We start from the raw sequence: 22,677 nt of genomic DNA on the forward strand, positions 1-22,677 counted from the left end.
CTTTTTGCCTGTCTTAATAGCACGATATTAGTAGGGGTCTTCGTCGTTTGGATGTTAATTTTACCAGAACAATATAGGCTACCATGCATCAACGAAAAGTGAATGTTTCAGACGAAAGGCCGGATCGAGTGAGCGAGTGTGCCGGGCCTCGTGTTAAACAGTGATCACATGTTTTTACAACGGCTAGATTTTAATCCCTGTAAATATACATCATAAATCAACAAACACAACATGTCTACTGAACCCGCTGAAAACGCGAGCATGCTGTTTTCATGGCAATGTCTGTTTACCAATGTGTGGTGTCTATATGTAGCTAAAGTTTGCCGACAAACTCCCCAACCAGCCAACACCCAAAACCTAAACAACCTCACCTTACTCCTAGCATACATGCATAGTCAAAACTCACCAAAAGCTAGCATGAAATCCTTCTACAAAGTAGCTTTCAATCTAAAATTTACCGATCTTCCCTTCTTCCTCTTTAACCTCCATCTAAAAGAACTCACCGAATAAAATAAAAAATAAAAAATAAATCACGAATCACCCGAACCCAATATTCGAAGGACTAAATATTTTTCAGTGGAACGCCAACGGACTCACCTCCCACGGCCATGAACTAAAAACTAAATTTAAACTAAATAAAGGCCCTCACATTGCTTGTATACAGGAAACCAAATTCTCAAAAAAATCCAAATTCACACTACCTAACTACAACTCAGTTAGAACTGACAGAGCTAAACCGAAAACAAGAAGAGCCGCAGGAGGACTAATCATATTTATCAGGGAAGATATAAATTACGAAGAAATAAAAATAGACACGCCAAACCTAGAAGCCAACGGCATTAAAATCACATTAAATAACCGAAACATAAACATCATAAATATTTACCACTGGGCGGAACAAAAAGTCCAACCTGAGGATCTAAACAAACTACTCCAAATAAGCGATAAATCTACTATATTCCTAGGAGACTTTAACGCTCACCATCCTACATGGAGCATAGATGATAAAATAGATAATCATGGCAAATTAATCTCCGAATGGATAGAAACAAACGACCTAGTACTCCTTAATAGCAACCAACCCACGAGGTACGATAAGATAAACCAAAAAATGTCGGCTATCGACCTAACCATATTCACCGCAGATCTAGCCCAAAGTACTCAATGGGAAGTGCACGACGTCCCGCTAGGTAGTGACCACTTCCCCATAAACATAACCATAGGAAATACAAACGTACCAATCCAAACAGAAAACCAAGAACCAAAATTCCATTACAATAAAGCTAACTGGGACCAATTCCAAGATATCTGCAACGAAGCTAACCTAAACGAAATAGAAAATAATGATCCAGAAACCTATTGTAAAAACCTAACAGACTATATAATAAACGCAGCCAAAACCTCCATCCCCTTCAAAACATCTAAGACAGGCAAACCGACGGTACCATGGTGGAATGAGGAAATAGAACAGACTAGACGAAAACGTAAATCAGCCTTCAATAAAGCAAAACGCGACTACAAATATTTAAACATAGCCCACGAACTAAACCACCAGGTTCAAAAACTAGTCCAAATAGCCAAAAGTAGAGACTGGAAAAAATTCTGCGAAGGTATAAATAACCGTACAGATGCCAGAACGGTCTGGCGCAAAATCCACGCCATCAGAGGCTTAAAACGACATAACAAAAACCCTAACATTGACAACTCAACCAACCCCGCCCAAAAAGCAAATAATCTCGCCAACCACTTTTCGGCCGTTAGCAGTAACACCAACTTCAGTAAAAAATTCCAAGATAAACTTAAAACAGAAAACAAACCCACAAAAGAACCAAACAATAACAATCTAGAAATAAATCAACCCTACACAATGGAGGAGCTCCTCTATGTAATCCAAAACAGGAAAAAGGGCACAGCCCCAGGATTAGACCTAACTTCTTACCAAATAATTAAAAAACTCCCCCTAAAACTACTCCAGGCACTACTCAAACTATACAATCTCATCTACCTAAACGGACAGGTTCCTACTCCCTGGAAACAGGCCCTAGTCATACCAATCCCTAAACCTAATAAACCAGCTAATCAAGCTAACTCATATAGACCAATATCCCTAACTTCAAACTTATGTAAAGTAATGGAATCAATGGCTAAAAATAGATTACAACATTACTTAACCCAAAATAACATCATAAACCCAGATCAAAGCGGTTTCACTCCTGGCCGCTCAACCCTAGATAACCTCACCCGACTAGAACAAGATATTAAGACAGGACAGCTAAATAAACAATATACCACAGGCATCTTCTTAGACTTCTCTAAAGCTTTCGACATGGTATGGCACGATGGGCTAATACAAAAACTTAAAAAAATAGGACTCAAAGGTCAGATAATAAACTACATCCAGGACTTCCTAAACAATCGTAAAATAACCGTAGGTATAGACCAAACTCTATCGGACCAATGTCCCCTAGAAAATGGTACTCCACAGGGCAGTATCCTCAGCCCCACCCTCTTCAATATAATGATAAACGATCTATTCGAGGGCCTATCCCCTAAAGTAAACACATCAAAATTCGCGGATGATGGAGCCATCTGGATCCGCACTAAAAGCATGAACATGGTCCAAAATTTACTCCAAAAATCTCTTAATAAAATACAACAGTGGGCTGACAAATGGGGCTTCTCCCTTAACTCAGAAAAAACAACAGGAATAGTATTCAAACATAAAAACATGAAACCCGCCTCCCCAATCTTCCAGCTAAACAATCAAACAATCAAATTTCAAAAACAAACCAAATTCTTAGGAATTATTTTCGATGAACATCTCACCTGGGATGCTCACATCCAAAACCTAACAACTAAATGCAGTAAAGACCTAAACACCCTAAGATGCCTAACTGGTTCTAACTGGGGAGCATCCAAAGATACCCTCCTCTCTCTCTACATATCACTAATTAGATCAAAACTAGACTATGGCTGCGCCATATACAACACCCTAAACAACTCTCTATCTAAAAAACTTGACTCAATACAATATCAGGCTCTCAAACTAATTACACGCACCCAACATGGCACCTCCTGCACCTCACTTCAGGCCTTAACAGGAGAAATGCCACTAAGTCTACGCAGGGAACAGCTAAGCTTAAATTTCTGGGCCGCGTCCCAATCAAACCCTCTCATCCAAAACTTAATAAACCAAAACATCAGCCCCAAAAACCAAGCTCTAGCTCGTAAACACCCCTTACTACCCCAATATCCCAAAGAATAACAAACTACCTAAATGAACACCAAATTAAAAATCTTAAACAAAACTGCAAACAATCAAATATCTTCACCCCTAAACTTAAAATACCCAAAATAGACACAACACTAGCTAGCCAAATAAATAAACAAACCGACCCAAACATAGCTAAAACTACCACACTAGCATACATACACGAAAATTGGCCAAATTGGTGTCACATTTACACGGACGGATCCTCAGATCCGACCTCCAAACACACAGGTTTCGGAGTCCATACCACACAACCAACTAAAACCACACAATCCTTCCGACTCCCAAACAACCAATCAATATTCACGGCAGAACTAATGGGCATGGCCTCAGCCCTCCATAATCAAGAATCCAAAAACCACAAAAAAATCCTAATACTTACCGACTCCCTAAGTGGACTGCAAGCCCTCCAAAACAAAAATACCAAAAACCGACCTAAATTAATAAATCAAATACTTAAAAGCTCCAACGACCTAACTAAGGCAGGCAAACAAATAACCTTCTTGTGGATACCCGCCCACGTAGGAATATACGGTAATGAAAACGCCGATAAAGCAGCTAAACTATCCCTCAAAATCCCAGAAATAAGCTTAAACTTACCCATCTCAAAATCAGAAATTAAAAGTGTAAACAAGCAAAAAATCACCAAAAAATGGCATAACCTATATCTAAACTCAAATAGCCAAATCAAAAAAGTGCTCAGCAAACCACTAACCAAACCAAAAATTCTCCATCCATCCAAAAACATCGACAGAGTAATCACTAAACTCCAAACAGGACACACCAACCTAAATAACCACCTAAAAAAATTTAAAAAACACACTACAGGTAACTGCCCACACTGCAAACAACCAGAAACCCCAGAACACGCACTCATCCACTGCACACACTACCTAACACATCGAACCGCATTACAAACCACCCTCAATCTAAACAAGGCTCTAACTCTAGAAGCAATACTAAACCCACAAAATAACCTAGAAAACTTCAAGGCCTTAGGCGTATTCTTAATCAAAACGGAACTAATAAAACGCATCTAAAAACACAATAACTCACCAAATCAAAATCACATAAACAAACAAACATCCACCATACCCAGCTCCCTTAGTTCTCCTCCCCAATCCCATCGGCATCTATTCCAAATCTCAAAATTCCCAAATTCTATATAAGCAACCCCTAAAACCCCCCTCTTGGGTTGCACAGACCACCTTCGCCCCTTTCGGAAACACATTAAATGGCCTGGCCGGGGCCGTGTGCGAAATACGCATCAGTCGGAAAGCGCACGTTAAATCTCCAAAGTAAGTAAGTAAGACAAGCATTGTCTACGGCCATACCACGTTGAAAACACCGGTTCTCGTCCGATCACCGAAGTTAAGCAACGTCGGGCCCGGAGAGTACTTGGATGGGTGACCGCCTGGGAACACCGGGTGCAGTAGACATTTTTGCTGTGCGATTCCCACTTTTTTTCTTTTCGACCATAAGGTGCACTTGCCACATTCACATCTGATGTAATCATACACTTTTATTTCCTTGTAAATGGCCCCACTCATGCATGTCTGCTCAAAGACATAGCTGCCAGCCATGTATTCTTACATACCTTTACAGAAAGGACTTTTCCACTATACATGTGATCATATTCAGTTGTCAGTTCACCAAACTCGTCAACTATTCTGAAGGCATGTACGTCCTTTTCGCCACATAAAGGTGTTTGCGTGCACTGATAATTGACTATTTTACTTACTTTCTTACTTTCAAAGCATGAATATATAATATATACATGTAAAATTATAATGTTGTTCGTGTTAAGTCTCGGCTCACATCTCTTTGCCTACACAGATAAGAAAAGGAGAAAGAGTTAGATCTTACAGAGCGCCTGTCAATAGGAGTTCACTGGCTTGCTGCTGGAAAATGTATTTTGAAAGCTGTGAGCAAGCTGATCACTGTTGACACGCTTTAAAAATATGAAAAAAAACGACGCGACTGTGTGATAAACGTACTTTAGACTTATTGGAAAGTATTTCCATACATTTCTCTCGCCATACAACAGGTAGATGTGACATGTTGCAGGTAGGGGGCTAGGCGAAACGCACACGACCAAGGGCGCACAACTCTTGACGCTCTATTTGAAAAGTCGTGCACAGGCGAGGCGTGTGTCGGTAAAACACCCCGTGGATGTCTGGCCTTTATCGCCGTTTTACACCTTTGAACACAACGTGCATGTGCAGCTACACACATAGGAAGTCTGCACTCAGGATATTATATATATCAACGACACTAATCGCCTCACTTTCCAACATACACCCATTTGGGGGGTTAATAAACAAGCATAACAACAGTCATTAGTGTGAAGACACACTACCCCACACACACACACAATAAAATCCCTGACATACCTTTATCATCATCACCTATGTGTGTTATGTGCGTGGTGGGTGTTGCTGCCACGTTATCTCTGTTATCACGAGAACCTGCACTTTATTACTGCTAATATACATATTTATTGTTTTGTTATCAGTGTTTTCAAGTTTTCTTTTGGGGTATTTGGATGGCCCTGAAAAGGGCCTTTGGACCACAGAAATGTGGAGCGAAGGCGTGACAATGAGAGCTTAAGCCTTCTTTGGCTTGACTGCCTTCTTCTTGGGGGTCTTGACCTTCTTGGGTTTGGCTGCTGCCTTCTTGGGTGTCTTCGCCTTCCTGGGCTTGGCTGCAGCCTTCACCTTCTTTGGTGACTTAGCGGCCTTCTTAGCGGCTGTTTTGGGTTTCTTGGCAGCAGCTGGCTTCTTGACTTTCTTGGGGGATTTGGCAGCCTTCTTTGGTTTGGCAGCTGCCTTAGCCTTCTTGGGTTTTTCGTCTTTCTTTGCCTCGCCAAGACGGAATGATCCAGCGGCTCCAGTTCCCTTTGATTGCTTCAGTGCGCCGTTCTTGACTCCATTTTTCAAAGCAGTCTTGATGCGAGCATTGATGGCCACCTGGTTGTCACCAACCTTGTAGTTGGCCAAGATGTATTTCAGAACAGCCTGTCGGGAAGAACCACCCCTCTCCTTCAGGGTTGAAATAGCTTTCTTGATCATCTCCAAATAGGTAGGATGTGCGGCAGCCTTCTTAGGCTTGGCAGCAGCCTTCTTCTTGGGAGTCTTGACAACAGCGGGGGCAGCAGCAGCATCAGCCATAGTGGTAAGTTTGAGTGGTAAAAATTCACGTCAGCTACGAGAGAAGCACAGAGAGCGAATGACACTTCCCCACAGACAGCCCGGCTGATACTCCGGAGGCGCGGACGTCGGAGGAGACACCCTGCTTGTTGTGGCTGATAGCTGCACGCTTACAAGCGCGTGTGCTTTTTCGTGTATTTGTATCCGAATAATCACTTCTTAATCAAGGAAAGTTTCAATTTCAACAATACAGTTAGGTAGTAAAAACATTTGGCTACATTTCGGTTACAATAGCAACGCTCACGGGTGAAGTTCAAAGCCACACGTGCTGTTTCCAATGAAGCGACCCAGTCTAAAATGTAGACATCGCTACTTTCAAAAGCACATTTTTAGCCTTGAGACTCAAGTTTATGCATTTTAAACGTTGCCTGTCAATTCTCAATATATCTAACTATGAAAGTAAAACACAACACTCATCAGTATTGCCTATGATAAGCTAGAACAAGCGTTCAAACAACGACAATGAAGCACGTTTTTCTGACGACTTCGCCATTTTGCAACAGAAAACATTTGACACTATATTTCTGGAGACATAATTTTGGTCACTTCAATTAGAGTTGAAACTAACTTTGTCATAACAAGTAAGTAACGGGGATTTTACTTTCAGGAAAACAGTCTAGTAAGACGAGGATCTCGGGACACAAGCAGCTAGGGCGCGAAGCCCCGAACAGTAACATATATACATTGGTGTTTAGATCACTCGATCGGTCGTCACAGATTAAGTCTTTTTGCCTGTCTTAATAGCACGATATTAGTAGGGGTCTTCGTCGTTTGGATGTTAATTTTACCAGAACAATATAGGCTACCATCCATCAACGAAAAGTGAATGTTTCAGACGAAAGGCCGGATCGAGTGAGCGAGTGTGCCGGGCCTCGTGTTAAACAGTGATCACATGTTTTTAGAACGGCTAGATTTTAATCCCTGTAAATATACATCATAAATCAACAAACACAACATGTCTACTGAACCCGCTGAAAACGCGAGCATGCTGTTTTCATGGCAATGTCTGTTTACCGACTGACTGACTGATATAGAAGATTTAACGTGCGCTTTCCGACTGCAGCGTATTTCGCACACGGGCCTGGCCAGGCCATTTAGTGTATTCCGAGAAGGGTGAAAGTGGTGTGTGCAACCCAAGAGGGGGCTTTTAGGGGTTGCTTATATCGATTTTTTTGAAATTCTAAAATTTGGAATAAATGCCGAGGTGGGTGGAGGAGGGAAATAAGGGAGCCGGGTGAGGTGGGTGTTTGTATGTTTATTGGATTTTGGATTGGTAGATTAATTAGTTTTTAGATGCGCTTAATTAGGCCTGTTTTGATTAGGAATACGCCTAGGGCCTTGAAGTTTTCTAGTTTATTTTGAGGGTTTAGTATTTCATCTAGAGTAGGAACCTTATTTAGATTGAGGTTGGTTTGTAGTGTGGTTCTGTGTGTTTGGTAGTGGGTGCAGTGGATGAGTGCGTGTTCTGTGGTTTCGGGTTGTTTGCAGTGGGGGCAGTTGCCCGTGTCTTTTAAGTTGTTTTAGGTGGTTATTTAGGTTCGTGTGTCCTGTTTGGAGTTTTGTAATTAATCTGTCAATTTTTTTAGAGGGGTGTAGGATTTTAGGTTTGGCTAGTGGTTTTCTGAGCACTTTTTTGATTTGGCTATTTGAGTTTTGATATTGATTATGCCATTTTTTGGTTATTTTTTGTTTGTTTACACTTTTAATTTCTGATTTTGAGATGGGTAGGTTTAGGCTTATTTCTGGTATTTTGAGAGATAATTTAGCTGCTTTATCGGCGTTTTCGTTGCCGTAAATTCCTACGTGGGCGGGGATCCACAAGAAGGTTATTTGTTTGCCTGCTTTTGTTAGGTTGTTGGAGCTTTTAAGTATTTGGTTTATTAATTTAGGTCGTTTTTTGGTATTTTTGTTTTGGAGGGCTTGTAGCCCACTAAGCGAGTCAGTGAGAATTAGGATTTTTTGTTGTTTTTTGATTGTTGGTTATGCAGGGCTGAGGCCATGCCCATAAGTTCAGCCGTGAATATAGATTGGTTGTTAGGGAGTCGGTAAGATTGTGTGGATATAACTGGTTGTGTGGTATGGACTCCGAAACCTGTGTGGTTGGAGATCGGGTCTGAAGATCCGTCAGTATATATGTGACACCAATTTGGCCAATTTTCGTGTATGTAAGAAAGTGTGGTGGTTTTAGCTATGTTTGGGTCGGTTTGTTTATTTATTTGGTTAGTTAGCGTTGTGTCTATTTTGGGTATTTTGAGTTTAGGGGTGAAGATATTTGATTTTTTGCAGTTTTGTTTAAGATTTTGAGTTTGGTGTTCATTGAGGTAGTTAGTTATTCTTTGGGATATTGGGGTAGTAAGGGGTGTTTGCGAGCTAGAGCTTGGTTTCTTGGGCTAATGTTTTGGTTAATTAGGTTTTGGATGAGAGGGTTTGTTTGGGACGCGGCCCAGAAATTAAGGCTTAGATGTTCCCTGCGTAGATTTAGTGGCATTTCTCCTGTAAGGGCCTGAAGTGAGGTGCAGGAGGTGCCATGTTGGGTGCGTGTAATTAGTTTAAGGGCTTGGTATTGTATTGAGTCAAGTTTTTTAGATAGAGAGTTGTTTAGGGTATTGTATATGGCGCAGCCGTAGTCTAGTTTTGATCTAATTAGTGTTGTATATAGTGAGAGGAGGGTATCTTTGGAGGCTCCCCAGTTAGAGCCGGTGAGACATCTTAATGTGTTAAGGTCTTTGCTGCATCTAGTTTTTAGGTTTTGGACGTGAGCCTCCCAGGTGAGGTGTTGATCGAAAATAAGTCCTAAGAATTTGGTTTGTTTTTGGAATTTGATTGTTTGGTTGTTTAGCTGGAGGATTGGGTAGGCAGGTTTCATGTTTTTATGTTTGAATACTATTCCTGTTGTTTTATCTGAGTTAAGGGAGAAGCCCCATTTGTCTGCCCATTGTTGTATTTTATTTAGAGATTTTTGGATTAAGTTTTCTGCCATTTTAATGCTTTTAGTGCGGATCCATAGGGCTCCATCATCCGCGAATTTTGAAGTGTTTAGTTTAGGGGATAAGCCCTCGAATAGATCATTTATCATTATATTGAAGAGGGTTGGGCTGAGAATGCTGCCCTGGGGAGTGCCATTTTCTAGGGGACACTGGTCCGATAGCGTATGGTCTATACCCACGGTAATTTTGCGATTGTTTAGGAAATCTTGGATGAAGTTTATTATTTGGCCTTTTAGTCCTATTTTTTTTAGTTTTTGTATTAGCCCGTGGTGCCATACCATATCGAAAGCTTTAGAGAAGTCGAGGAATATGCCTATGGTGTATTGCTTGTTCAGCTGTCCTGTTTTTATATCCTGTTCTAGTCGGGCAAGGTTATCGAGAGTTGATCGGCCAGGAGTGAAGCCGCTTTGGTCGGGGTTTATGATGTTGTTTTGGTCTAGGTAGTGCTGTAGCCTATTTTTAGTCATAAGTTCCATTATTTTGCAGAGATTTGAGGTTAGGGATATGGGCCTATAGGAGTTGTCCTGATCTGCTGGTTTATTTGGTTTAGGTATTGGGATTACTAGAGCTTCCTTCCATGAGGATGGGACCTGTCCGTTTAGGTAAACTAGGTTGTATAGTTTAAGTAAAGTTTGGAGTAGTTTGGTAGGTAAGTGTTTGATTATTTGGTAAGAGGTGAGGTCTAGGCCAGGGGCTGTTCCTTTTTTTCTATTGTTTAGTACGTGATTTAGTTCTTCTATGGTGTAAGGTTGATTTATTTCTAGGTTGTCTTGTCTGATTTCTTTGGAGAATTTTATTTCTTTATTTAGTTTATCTTGGAATTTCTTACTGAAGTTACTGTTGCTACTAACTTTAGAGGAGTGTTTGGCTAGGTTGTTGGCCTTTTGGGTGGGGTTTGTTGAGTTGTTTATATTGGGGCTTTTTTTGTGCCGTTTGATGCCTCGGATGGCGTGAATTTTGCGCCACACCTTCCTAGCGTCGGTGTGGTGGTTTAGCTCCTCACAGAATTTTTTCCAGTTTTTGGTTTTAGCAGTTTTAACTAGGTTTTGGACTTGGTGGTTTAGTTCATGAGCTGTTTTGAGATGAGAGGGGTCTCGTTTAGCTCTGTTGAAAGCTGATTTGCGTTTTAGTCTAGTTAGCTCTATTTCCTCATTCCACCAAGGGACAGTGGGTTTTCCTGGGTTGGATGATTTGAAGGGGATTGCGGATTTGGCTGCGTTGATTATGAAGTTAGTTAGGTTTTGACAGAATGTTTCGGGGTCTGTTGTTTCTAAATCGTTTAGATTAGCTTCGTTGCATAATTCTTGGAATTGGTCCCAGTTGGCGTTTTTGTACTGAAATTTAGGTTCCTGTTTAGGGGTTTGATTTGGTATTTTTATATTTCCTAGGGTTATATTTATGGGAAAGTGGTCGCTGCCTAGAGGTACTGGGTGGACGTCCCACATCAGACTTTGTGCTAAGTCTGGCGTACATATTGTTAAGTCGATAGCCGACATGGTGTGGTGGATTTTGTCGTATCTAGTTGGTTGGTTATTGTTTAATAGTATTAGGTCATTTTTTTCGATCCACTCTGATATTAGTTGTCCATGGTTGTCTAGTTTATCTGCAATGCCCCAGGTAGGATGATGGGCATTGAAGTCTCCTAGGAAGATGGTTGATTTGTTTCCTAATTGGTAAAGGATATCTAGGTCTGTATCTTTAATTGGTTTTAGTGTTGAGTGATAGATGTTAATGATTTTTATTTTTTGGTTATTGATGGTGACTTGGATTCCATTAGCTTCTAGATTAGGAGTGTTTACTTTAACTTCCTCGTAGTTTATATCCTCTCTAACGTAGATGATTAGACCTCCTCCTGTTCTGCCTGGGATGGTTTTGGACCTGTCGGTTCTCACTGCGTTATAATTTGGTAGCTTGAATTTAGTTTTATGTGAGAATTTGGTTTCTTGAATACAAGCTACATGGGGACCTTTATCTATTTTGAATTTAGCTTTAAGTTCAGAACCATGGCCAGCGAGGCCATTGGCATTCCATTGAAAAATATTTAGGCCTTCCATTGGGAAACTGGGTGGATTTATGTTTGGTTTAGGCTTGGTTTAGGTATTTACTTTAGTAGGTTATTAAGGTTGCTGCTGAAACGGTCGAAAGAGGTGGTGACGAGTTGTAGTTTATGTGGTACACCAAAGAAGGCTTTGGAGCTGGCTTCTGGATTAGACTGCTTTAACATGTAAGCTAGTAGGAGGACTAAGTTGTTTAGTTTTTTGCTTGCTACGTTTTGGGTGAGTTTTTTTCTATAGCTTTTGGTTTTTGGGGCTGACAAGGTAAGATCGTTTATTTCCTCTGAGGATGTGTACTCGTCCTCTTCGGTTAAGTTATCTTTAGTTTGGTCACTCTGTTCGGTGGTGGGTTGCATGATGGGTTTGGGTGCGAGAGTCTGAGTGGTTTCTGTAGTTTCCCTGTTGACTGGGTGTTCGGGGGGTGCCTGTAGGTTTTGGAGTGTTGTTGCCCTTGTGGCTGTGATGGCTTGTGTTGGTGCTGGTTGTGTGGTGGTCGTTGTGCGTTGGGTTTTGCTTGCGGGTGTAGATGTGGTAATTGTAGGGTGAGAGGCGGGGAGGGTGAGAGTGTGAGTTTGTGGGATGTGTGGGGTGTTTGTTTCATTTGCGATGTATGCGTCTCGCTGATTTTGGTCCCATACGGAGACTGGGTATACTGTTTTGCGTGCGTGAGTGTTGTTGTTTGGGGGTGGTGTTGGTAGTAGTTGTTTGTATGCTTGCGGTGTGGGTTTTTTGGTTTGGATTTTGGCCGTGTTTATGTCTATATGTTTGTTGGCCTGTTGGGTGAGTGATAGTCTGTGGGGGCATTGGTTGGAGAGTGATGAGTGTTTTATGGATTTGCAGTGGATGCACCAGGGTGTGCATATCCCTGGGCAGTCCGTTTGGGCACAGTTTTTGCATTTAGTTTTTTTGAAAGTACATTGGTTAGCGGTGTGATTATATTGTAGGCAATTTGAACATTGCCTTACTTGCTTGATGTAGGGTTTGACCTCTAAGTTATGGTTAGCGCCGAAAGTGATATGTTTGGGGGCTTCAGGGTGTTTAGCTGTTTTTTTTAAGTTTATTATTACAATAGGTGTGGGGGTGGTTTTCCCGTTTCTGTTTGATTTTATCCTGCGGAGGCTAGTTATTTGTGGTTGGGTTTGGATAGTGTTAGCTTCTTTGGCGTATATGTCGAGGTCCTCGTCGGTTTCCCTTGGGTGCACTCGAATAACTCCCCTAGTGTATATTTGCCAGTTAGGTTTAGAGCTATTTACGGTGAATTGGAATATTTGTTTAATTTTAGTTGCTGCTATGTAGGATTCCTGATTTGGGAAGATTATCTGATATCCTTTGAAGCTACGTTTGATGTTTAGGTAATTGATTTTTTGTTGCCTTAGCCACATGCCTATTTTATTTATGGTTAGTGTTGGAGCTAGTTGTACTGAGGGGGTGGCCGAAAAAAAGTAGAGGGCCCACGTGGTGATGAGGGCTGCGGGTGAGAGGGTGTGTGAGGTAGGTGATGCCGATGCGTCTAGTTTGCGTTTTTTTGTGTTGCATGCTTGGGGAGGTGGGGTGCTGGGTTGAGTTTCCATGTAGGAGGCTTGAGGGTCTTGATCGCCGTAGCCTGTTGGAATGAGTGAGGGTGTTGCCCTGTCGGAGGTGTTGTGCGCCTCCGCAGGTGTAGGGGATGTAATGCCAGAGATTTCGCTTATCTCGATTTGTCTTTGGTCTGCCATGCTGGGATAGGGTGTATAGGATGAGTGTGTGTTGTTGTGGTGTTTGAGGTGAGGGGTTGTGGGTGGAGTGTTTTGGAAGGGGTGAGTAGTGTTTGCGGAGTTTTGGTTGTTTTTGGGTTTGTGAGTTGTTTAAAGCTTTTAGAGATTAATTAGAGGGCTTGTGTTTTAATTTGAAGTGTTTGAGTTTGTTTAGGTTGGCTTTGTGAGTGTAGTTTTAGGTTTGGGCTTGGGTGTGAGCGTTGATTAGGAGGTGTAGGTTGTTGTGAATGGATGGGTGAGTGGTTATATAATTACCTTTGAAGTTCTCCCTGGGCTTGCTATCAGCGGTGCTGTGCGTGGGCTTGAGGAGGCTCTGGAGGCTTGGAGAGGTGTTGCTCGCTTGGAGTACAAACTGCAACTGAATGGTCTGTTTACCAATGTGTGGTGTCTATATGTAGCTAAAGTTTGCCGATAAGCATTGTCTACGGCCATACCACGTTGAAAACACCGGTTCTCGTCCGATCACCGAAGTTAAGCAACGTCGGGCCCGGAGAGTACTTGGATGGGTGACCGCCTGGGAACACCGGGTGCAGTAGACATTTTTGCTGTGCGATTCCCACTTTTTTTCATTTTCGACCATAAGGTGCACTTGCCTCATTCACATCTGATGTAATCATACACTTTTATTTCCTTGTAAATGGCCCCACTCATGCATGTCTGCTCAAAGACATAGCTGCCAGCCATGTATTCTTACATACCTTTACAGAAAGGAATTTTCCACTATACATGTGATCATATTCAGTTGTCAGTTCACCAAACTCGTCAACTATTCTGAAGGCATGTATGTCCTTTTCGCCACATAAAGGTGTTTGCGTGCACCGATAATTGACTATTTTACTTACTTTCTTACTTTCAAAGCATGAATATATAATATATACATGTAAAATTATAGAATGCACTGGACGCCGAGCTGAACGGACGTGTTTTTTGTAGCTCCTCCAGACAAGGGTTATGTAATGACATAAGCCCACAAGGGCGAAACAGTATGATGAATACTACAGCCTTGTGAGAAAGTGGACGATAATAATTGTGAATTACTGGAGATTCGTGATGCATTACCCTGAGATATTTGGACTATTTTGTGATTGACCACTGGACATCTCAATGTAAGGTAAAACAATCCTTCTTTATACCTTTATATTGACAATGAGTCAAAGTGCTCAAGCGTACTCAACACAACTGCCAGATGAACTGGACTACAATATATTGAAGCAGCTTGAAGAGATAATTGGCGAAAATGATAGAAAGACTTGTGAGCAGAAATTGGTTGACGCCTATGATAATGATGATACAGGGCTCAATCATATCAGAGAATCTGTCTATGATGTAGCTAAAGCAGAGTGTGGAGACTATCCAGAGGGCATTTTGATTAAGAGAGTCAATAGAAGTGGTCAAACTAAAAGCGTAGCAGAAAAATATGCATCTGATGTGTATCTGCTCTATAAGTTTGTTAAAGGTGCTATTCCAGCTCATGTGATTCAGACTGATGTCTTAAGTAGACCAAAGCAAGCCTGTATGAAGCCTACTACTGATGTAGCTATGGAAAAGGACAAGGACATATTGTCAAGTGTATTGGCGAAACTAATGTTCTTGCACGAAGATGTAAACAAGAAGTTTGACAGTGTGCGCAGACAACTGGATCAATTTCAAGACAAATATGACAGAGATATGTTACAGTTAATCAGTGCATATGATGAAAAGAGCGATGAAGTGAAAAGGTGTACGGTTGTGATTCAGACACTTCGTTCAAATGAACAGTCAATGAAGACGGACTTAATTCAATTACGTAATCAACTCAAACAGAAAGAGACTGAGTTACTTGAATTGAGAGGAAATGTGAAAGAAACAATTATATCTATTGACAAGAATGTGCGCGTTGTCGATGGAAAAATAGATTGCATGAACACGAGAAACAAACTTTTATATTCGGAGACTGTTACGAAGGGAAGCCCAAATTCCAACAGACCTATATCCCCACCCATTCAGAGGACCGATTACACGAGTATAGACTCTCGTCAATTCCCAAGCCTCCCATTCAGACCTCAGACTCATGACAATGCAGGCAGTAAAGACCCAAGCTCTGAAGACACTTCCCCCAAGCCGCTCATTGTCAAGCATGATGGCGTCGACAGACAAAAGCAAACTAAACCTGTAAACAATGTAAAGGAGACAAGAAATGTTACATTCAACAATCAGTGGGAAAAGTCTTTTGCCGGTGTCTATAGAAATAGAAACAAAAGACTGGTCCTAAGCTATGTCAGAGCTGACGAACCATTTGACGTTGTTAAAGATGCTATATGTGACTATGCTAAGAATCGTGATGTAACTATCACAAATGTGAGACTCATGAAACACTCGGAAGGGCGACGCAATCCTACCTTCACCATTCGAATAACTGTCCCACAGCAATGTGCAGATATCATCTTGGATGATGACTGCTTCTGGCCCGAAAACGTTAACTGTCGTGAGTGGCTACCGAATAATGTGTGGTACAATGACGATAAGGCTGAACATTAATAATGTTGATGAACAATTTTAGACTTGCGACATATATACTTGTTCTAATGGCAATCCTTCGCATGATTACGTGGAATGTGCGTGGGGCATTGAATTGCTTAGATGAAATTCGCTCAAAACTAATGAGCTGTGACATTTTGGTTATTACCGAACACTGGCTGGACGACACACGTGAATATCTACTCTATGACTTGGATGATGACTTTAACGTCTATGTTAAATGTCAGCATGACCACTTATCTCAAAGAGGCGCAGGGGGTATAGCCATATTTATTCGTAAAAGTACATGTCGGAGGTCGTCAGCAATTAGTATACCTTCAAGCGAGCATATCATTGGGGCTAAACTCTTCATTAATAAATGCCCTATGTATATAATTGGTGCTCGCCTTCCCTCATCTAACGTATTAGATAGTGTATACATAGAAGAAGTTAATAATGTACTGGAGATTTATGATAGATGTTCTCATCAAGGGGAGACAATTCTTCTGGGTGATTTTAATGCAGACCTGCGGCATGGAATTATATTGAAACGCAGAGCGAAATATCTGCAAAGAGTGCTCACTGAACGGAATCTAATCTCTGTCGTACCCCTTGACGATAATGCCTTTTTTACCTTCACAAGTAAATGTAAAACTATAAGAAGTATGATAGATTATGTGTTCATTAATCTCCAACATGTTAGTAACGTTGTTGGTTATACTTTAGATACTGGTGTTCAATACTCAGTATCAGACCATTGTCCGATATTCCTATGTCTGAGTACTGATTCCCAGCCACGCCACCATGGCGGTGAACATCTAAACTGGCGTAAAGCTAATGACGTAGACTTTATGTTATACCGATATGAAACTGAAAACTATTTTAGATGTGCTCAGTTTGACGAAACTCAGTACGCATCTCCTCATGAATACATTGAAAGTTATCACGACTATATCCTACAAGCGTTACATGCTGCAGCTAAACTAAGTATACCATCTTCAAAATTCCAATCTCATTTAAAACCATACTGGAAAAAAGATAATTTAAATACGTTGCATCGTACAATGCGACAACGCCGTAGTGAATGGATCTATAATGGTAAATCTCATGATAAAGAGGATGCAAATTACATTGAGTATAAAAGAGCAAAACGTATCTTTAGGAAGCAGCATCGCCGTTCCAAACAAAAACTGAAAGACGAAAAGTTTCAGGAAATATATGAAGCAGCTGAGGTTGATATAACAGAGTACTTTAGAGTAACCAAGAAATATAAAAGAAAGAAGGAACAAACCCAGACGCTTGTGTATAATGAAGAGTCCTGTAATACACAGGAAGGAATTTGTAATCTGTTTTCCAAATATTTCAAGGATTTATCAATGCCAAATCATGATATCAATTTTGACTCAGATTTTACTGATTATGTGAATATTCGCATGGAACAGATTGAAAATGACTCGTATAATGACCAAGGGAACAGCGACGTTAGTTCCACGTTGATTTGTCCTTTCACATCTGATGAGTTATTGGCAACTATAAAACGTCTAAAAAGTGGAAAATCGCCTGGTCCCGATGGCATAGTTAATGAACATATCAAATACTCTGGTAGATCTATTATCCAACACCTTGTTATATTTTATAATAAAATTGTTTCTCATGAATATGTACCTAAAATGTTTAACGTTGGAAAGATTTTACCTATCCATAAAGGCCATGGTAAACGTAAAGACGACCCCACTAACTACAGAGGTATTACCGTCACTCCAGTATTAAGTAAACTGTTCGAAAGACTTCTGCTGAATAGAATTGAAGAGTGGGCAAACAAATCTAAAGGCTTCCCCCACCGCTTTCAATTTGGATTTAGGAGAGGGGCTGGGGCAGAAACTGCCCTGTTTACATTAATGGAAAGCATAGCTTATTATAACGAAAGACAGTCTCCAGTTTACTGCGCTTTTCTCGACAACGAGAAAGCTTTTGACAGAGTCTGGCTTAATGGTCTTTTCTTCAAACTGTATAACTTTGGTATTAATGGAAAATTATGGCGACTTCTACGCACAATATATACCTCAATGCAGTCATGTGTAAGCATTGGAGGTTTTACCTCAAATGTGTTTCATGTTAAGCAAGGTGTTGGCCAAGGTCGCGTTTTATCGGCATGGTTTTTTACTCTATATATTAACGACTTGTTGTATTCACTTGATGATTTAGGGCGTGGCTTGTGTCTTCCATGGGGTAATACACCCGGCATCCTATTAGCAGACGATACTACGCTGTTGAGCAGCTCCTCTGACGGACTGCAATGTCTACTGAATAATATATACACCTATGCTAATAGATGGCATTTGAAATATAATGCCAGTAAAAGTGCATTTCTACTGTTTGGGAATATTCGCAAATCTGTCTCTCAATGTGTCTACATTGGTTCACAAGTACTTCCTAAAAAGGAAAATGTAACTTATGCTGGATTGCTTCTAAGTACATCAAAGAAAACCTTAGAACGTACCCATCTAATATGTGAAAAACTCAGAATGTTAGTCAATATAAATTATAATCATGGACTATACTTTGGTGGCTTAAATCCTATCCCAGCTGTTCGTATATGGGAAAGGGTAATTTTACCATGTGGATTATTTGCTTGTAGTGTATGGGGTAAACTGTCACCGAAGGAATACGAAATGCTTGAAATTATTCAACGTTATTTTTGTAAAAAGATTCAAGGACTGTCTAGACGCACTCCTTCCGTCGTCACCAGAGATTGTCTGGGTTAAATTTCTCTCCAGGCGTACATTGATCAACGAGCTCTCTTATTTCTGGGAAGACTATGTAATAGTGACATTAACTTTGCATTTAAAAGACTATTTCAGCACAGACTTGTTCAGTTTGAACTCGATACAATTAAAGAAAAAGATGATAAATGTAAAATGTCACCCTTGTACCACATGCTTTCACTTGTAAACAAGTATGAACTCAATAATGACATAAACACATATACCATTTATTCTCATTTCCCCTCAAAACATGCATGGGCGAGTCGAGTTAAAGAACAAATAAGCGTAGGTGACCATAACATAATTCATGCAGAGATTCATTCAAGAGAAAACCTAAAACGATACTCTCTTATACGATCACCTAAGGTACACAGACTTTGGTTACTAACAATTGAAAGGCCGGAACACTTCTATGATTTAGCATATTTATTATGCCTTAGCACCTACAGTATACAATCTGATGAATGTTTATGCGGCACATTTGCTTTTGATATTATCAAACATGTGTTTATGTATTGTAAAAAGACTCAACAACAAAGAAATATTCTTGTTGAGTCTATTATTGATTTGCTAGATGTGACAACTTTTTCTAGTATCTGGAACGATGATGACGATACCTTTCTGTCCTTTTTACTTGGCGGTTTGCCAACAGAAAGTACTATGGCAATTGAATACAATCTATGGGCAAATATCATGCTTCGTGTATGTAAAACTGTTAAAATGTGGAAAAACCTACTAAGAAACATTATTTGATAACGATGTGAAACATGTGATCATATTCAGTTGTCAGTTCACCCAACTCGTCAACTATTCTGAAGGCATGTACGTCCTTTTCGCCACATAAAGGTGTTTGCGTGCACCGATAATTGACTATTTTACTTACTTTCTTACTTTCAAAGCATGAATATATAATATATACATGTAAAATTATAATGTTGTTCGTGTTAAGTCTCGGCTCACATCTCTTTGCCTACACAGATAAGAAAAGGAGAAAGAGTTAGATCGTACAGAGCGCCTGTCAATAGGAGTTCACTGGCTTGCTGCTGGAAAATGTATTTTGAAAGCTGTGAGCAAGCTGATCACTGTTGACACGCTTTAAAAATATGAAAAAAAACGACGTTACTGTGTGATAAACCAGCTATTTTATGTTCCCCGTTCTAGCTGATCGCTGGCAAACGTACTTTAGACTTATTAGAAAGTATTTCCATACATTTCTCTCGCCATACAACAGGTAGATGTGACATGTTGCAGGTAGGGGGCTAGGCGAAACGCACACGACCAAGGGCGCACAACTCTTGGCGCTCTATTTGAAAAGTCGTGCACAGGCGAGGCGTGTGTCGGTAAAACACCCCGTGGATGTCGGGCCTTTATCGCCGTTTTACACCTTTGAACACAACGTGCATGTGCAGCTACACACATAGGAAGTCTGCACTCAGGATATTATATATATCAACGACACTAATCGCCTCACTTTCCAACATACACCCATTTGGGGGGTTAATAAACAAGCATAACAACAGTCATTAGTGTGAAGACACACTACCCCACCCCCCCCACCCCCACCCACCCCCCCCCCACACCCCACACACACAATAAAATCCCTGACATACCTTTATCATCATCACCTATGTGTGTTATGTGCGTGGTGGGTGTTGCTGCCACGTTATCTCTGTTATCACGAGAACCTGCACTTTATTACTGCTAATATACATATTTATTGTTTTGTTATCAGTGTTTTCAAGTTTTCTTTTGGGGTATTTGGATGGCCCTGAAAAGGGCCTTTGGACCACAGAAATGTGGAGCGAAGGCGTGACAATGAGAGCTTAAGCCTTCTTTGGCTTGACTGCCTTCTTCTTGGGGGTCTTGACCTTCTTGGGTTTGGCTGCTGCCTTCTTGGGTGTCTTCGCCTTCTTGGGCTTGGCTGCAGCCTTCACCTTCTTTGGTGACTTAGCGGCCTTCTTAGCGGCTGTTTTGGGTTTCTTGGCAGCAGCTGGCTTCTTGACTTTCTTGGGGGATTTGGCAGCCTTCTTTGGTTTGGCAGCTGCCTTAGCCTTCTTGGGTTTTTCGTCTTTCTTTGCCTCGCCAAGACGGAATGATCCAGCGGCTCCAGTTCCCTTTGATTGCTTCAGTGCGCCGTTCTTGACTCCATTTTTCAAAGCAGTCTTGATGCGAGCATTGATGGCCACCTGGTTGTCACCAACCTTGTAGTTGGCCAAGATGTATTTCAGAACAGCCTGTCGGGAAGAACCACCCCTCTCCTTCAGGGTTGAAATAGCTTTCTTGATCATCTCCAAATAGGTAGGATGTGCGGCAGCCTTCTTAGGCTTGGCAGCAGCCTTCTTCTTGGGAGTCTTGACAACAGCGGGGGCAGCAGCAGCATCAGCCATAGTGCTTACTTACTTACTTACTTATATTAGGGGATTTTACGTGCGCTTTCCGACTGGAGCGTATTTCGCACACGGGCCCTGCCGGGCCATTTAGTGATATAAAAGGGGTAGCGAGAAGAGTGCAACCAAGGAGGGGGGTTTAGTGGTTGCTTATATAGAGTTTTGAAATTTTGAGATTTGGAAGACATGCCTTGGGGGAGTGGTTGGGACTAAGGGAGTGTGTGGGGGTGAGTTGTTGTTTTTAGATGTTTAGTGTTGGTGGTTTAGTGAAGTTTTAAATACGGTTAATTAGGTCTGTTTTGGTTAGGTAAATGCCTAGGGCTTTGAAGTTTTCTATTTTATTTTGGGGGTTAAGGATTGCTTCTAATGTAAGAGCTTTATTTGGATTTAGGTTGGTTTGTAATGTTTTACGTTGGGCGAGGTAGTGGGTGCAATGTAGTAGTACGTGGTCTATTGTTTCTGGGTGAGTGCAGTGTGGGCACTTCCCGTTTGCGTGTTTTTTTAGTTTTAGAAGGTGGTTATTTAGTTTGGTGTGTCCTGTTTGGAGTTTGGTGATTATTCTATCGATTTTTTTGGAGGGATGGAGGATTTTTGGTTTGGTAAGGGTTTTTTTGAGGATTTTTAAGATTTGGGTTTTTGTGTTTTGATAGAGGTTATGCCATTTTTGGGTGATTTTACGTTTGTTTATACTTTTGATCTCTGCTTTAGATATTGGTAGCTTAAGGCTTATGTCTGGTATTTTTAGGGATTGTTTTGCGGCTCTGTCTGCGTTTTCATTCCCGTATATTCCTACGTGAGCTGGTATCCAGATAAGTTGTATGTTTTTGCCTGCCTCTGTTAGTTTGTTTACGCTTTTGAGAATTTGGTTTATTAATTTGGGGCGGTTTTTGGTGTTTTTGTTTTGGAGGGCCTGAAGTCCACTTAGTGAGTCTGAGAGTATTAAGATTTTTTTTTGGTTTTTAGTGTGATGGCTGTGGAGCGCCGTGGCGATACCCATGAGTTCTGCGGTGAAGATGGATTGGTTGTTTGGGAGTCGGAAGGATTGAGTATTTTTAACTGGTTGGGCTATGTGGACTCCGAAACCTGTGTGATTTGTGATCGGATCAGCGGATCCGTCTGTGTATATGTGACACCAATTTGGCCATTTTTGATGGATGTAAGCTAGTGAGGTGGTTTTAGCTAGGTTTGGGTCAGTTTGTTTGTTTATTGTGTTGGCTAGGGATGTGTCTATTTTGGGGATTTTAAGTTTTGGGGTGAATACGTTTGATCGCTTGCAGTTTTGTTGTTGGTTTCCTATTTGGTGTTCGTTATGGTAGTTTATTATTCGTTGGGATATTGGAGTGAGTAGAGGGTGTTTCCTAGTTAGTGCCTGGTTTGGGGGACGTATGTTTTGGTTTAGCATGTTTTGGAGAAGGGGGTTTGAGTGAGATGCTGCCCAAAAGTTTAGTGTTAAGTGTTGTCTACGTAAATTTAGTGGCATTTCTCCTGTAAGGGCCTGCAGTGATGTGAGGGAGGTGCCATGTTGAGTACGTGTTACTAGTTTGAGGGCTTGATATTGTATTGAATCTAGTTTTTTGGTTAGGGTTTCGTTTAGGGTATCGTATATGGCACAGCCGTAGTCTAGTTTAGATCTGATTAGGGATGTGTAGAGGCTGAGGAGGGTATCTTTAGAGGCTCCCCAGTTGGAGCCGGTTAGGCATCTTAGTGTGTTTAGATCTTTGCTACATCTGGTGGTTAGGTTTTGGACGTGAGCA

At 41.1% G+C, this 22,677-nt stretch overlaps 2 protein-coding genes and 2 non-coding genes across 4 annotated transcripts; 2 read left to right on the plus strand and 2 right to left on the minus strand.

The window, feature by feature from the left end:
- Window positions 1-4,591: 4,591 nt before the first annotated feature.
- Window positions 4,592-4,710, plus strand: LOC125373647. The gene has a single exon (XR_007218485.1). It is a non-coding gene; the product is annotated as a 5S ribosomal RNA (ribosomal RNA).
- A 1,200-nt stretch (window positions 4,711-5,910) lies between these two features.
- On the minus strand, window positions 5,911-6,375 carry LOC125373087 (histone 24-like; the record flags this gene model as incomplete). The annotated part of the gene is made up of 1 exon (XM_048383925.1): window positions 5,911-6,375. A coding segment is annotated over one exon (465 nt), but the record flags the coding sequence as incomplete, so codon positions are not given.
- A 7,320-nt stretch (window positions 6,376-13,695) lies between these two features.
- On the plus strand, window positions 13,696-13,814 carry LOC125373552. The gene has a single exon (XR_007218397.1). It is a non-coding gene; the product is annotated as a 5S ribosomal RNA (ribosomal RNA).
- Window positions 13,815-20,359: 6,545 nt separating this feature from the next.
- Window positions 20,360-20,923, minus strand: LOC125373541 (histone 24-like). The gene has a single exon (XM_048384678.1). The coding sequence runs from the start codon at window positions 20,921-20,923 to the stop codon at window positions 20,360-20,362; it is 564 nt and encodes a 187-aa protein (XP_048240635.1).
- Between the last annotated feature and the right edge of the window lie 1,754 nt (window positions 20,924-22,677).

Source organism: Haliotis rufescens, unplaced genomic scaffold, assembly GCF_023055435.1.
Source record: "Haliotis rufescens isolate VD_foot unplaced genomic scaffold, xgHalRufe1.0.p SCAF_5, whole genome shotgun sequence".
Taxonomy (NCBI): domain Eukaryota; kingdom Metazoa; phylum Mollusca; class Gastropoda; order Lepetellida; family Haliotidae; genus Haliotis; species Haliotis rufescens.

What these genes read in the sequence shown, in the direction of transcription:
- LOC125373541 (XM_048384678.1), bottom strand. Translation starts at nt 20,923, where the DNA reads ATGGCTGATGCTGCTGCTGCCCCCGCTGTTGTCAAGACTCCCAAGAAG.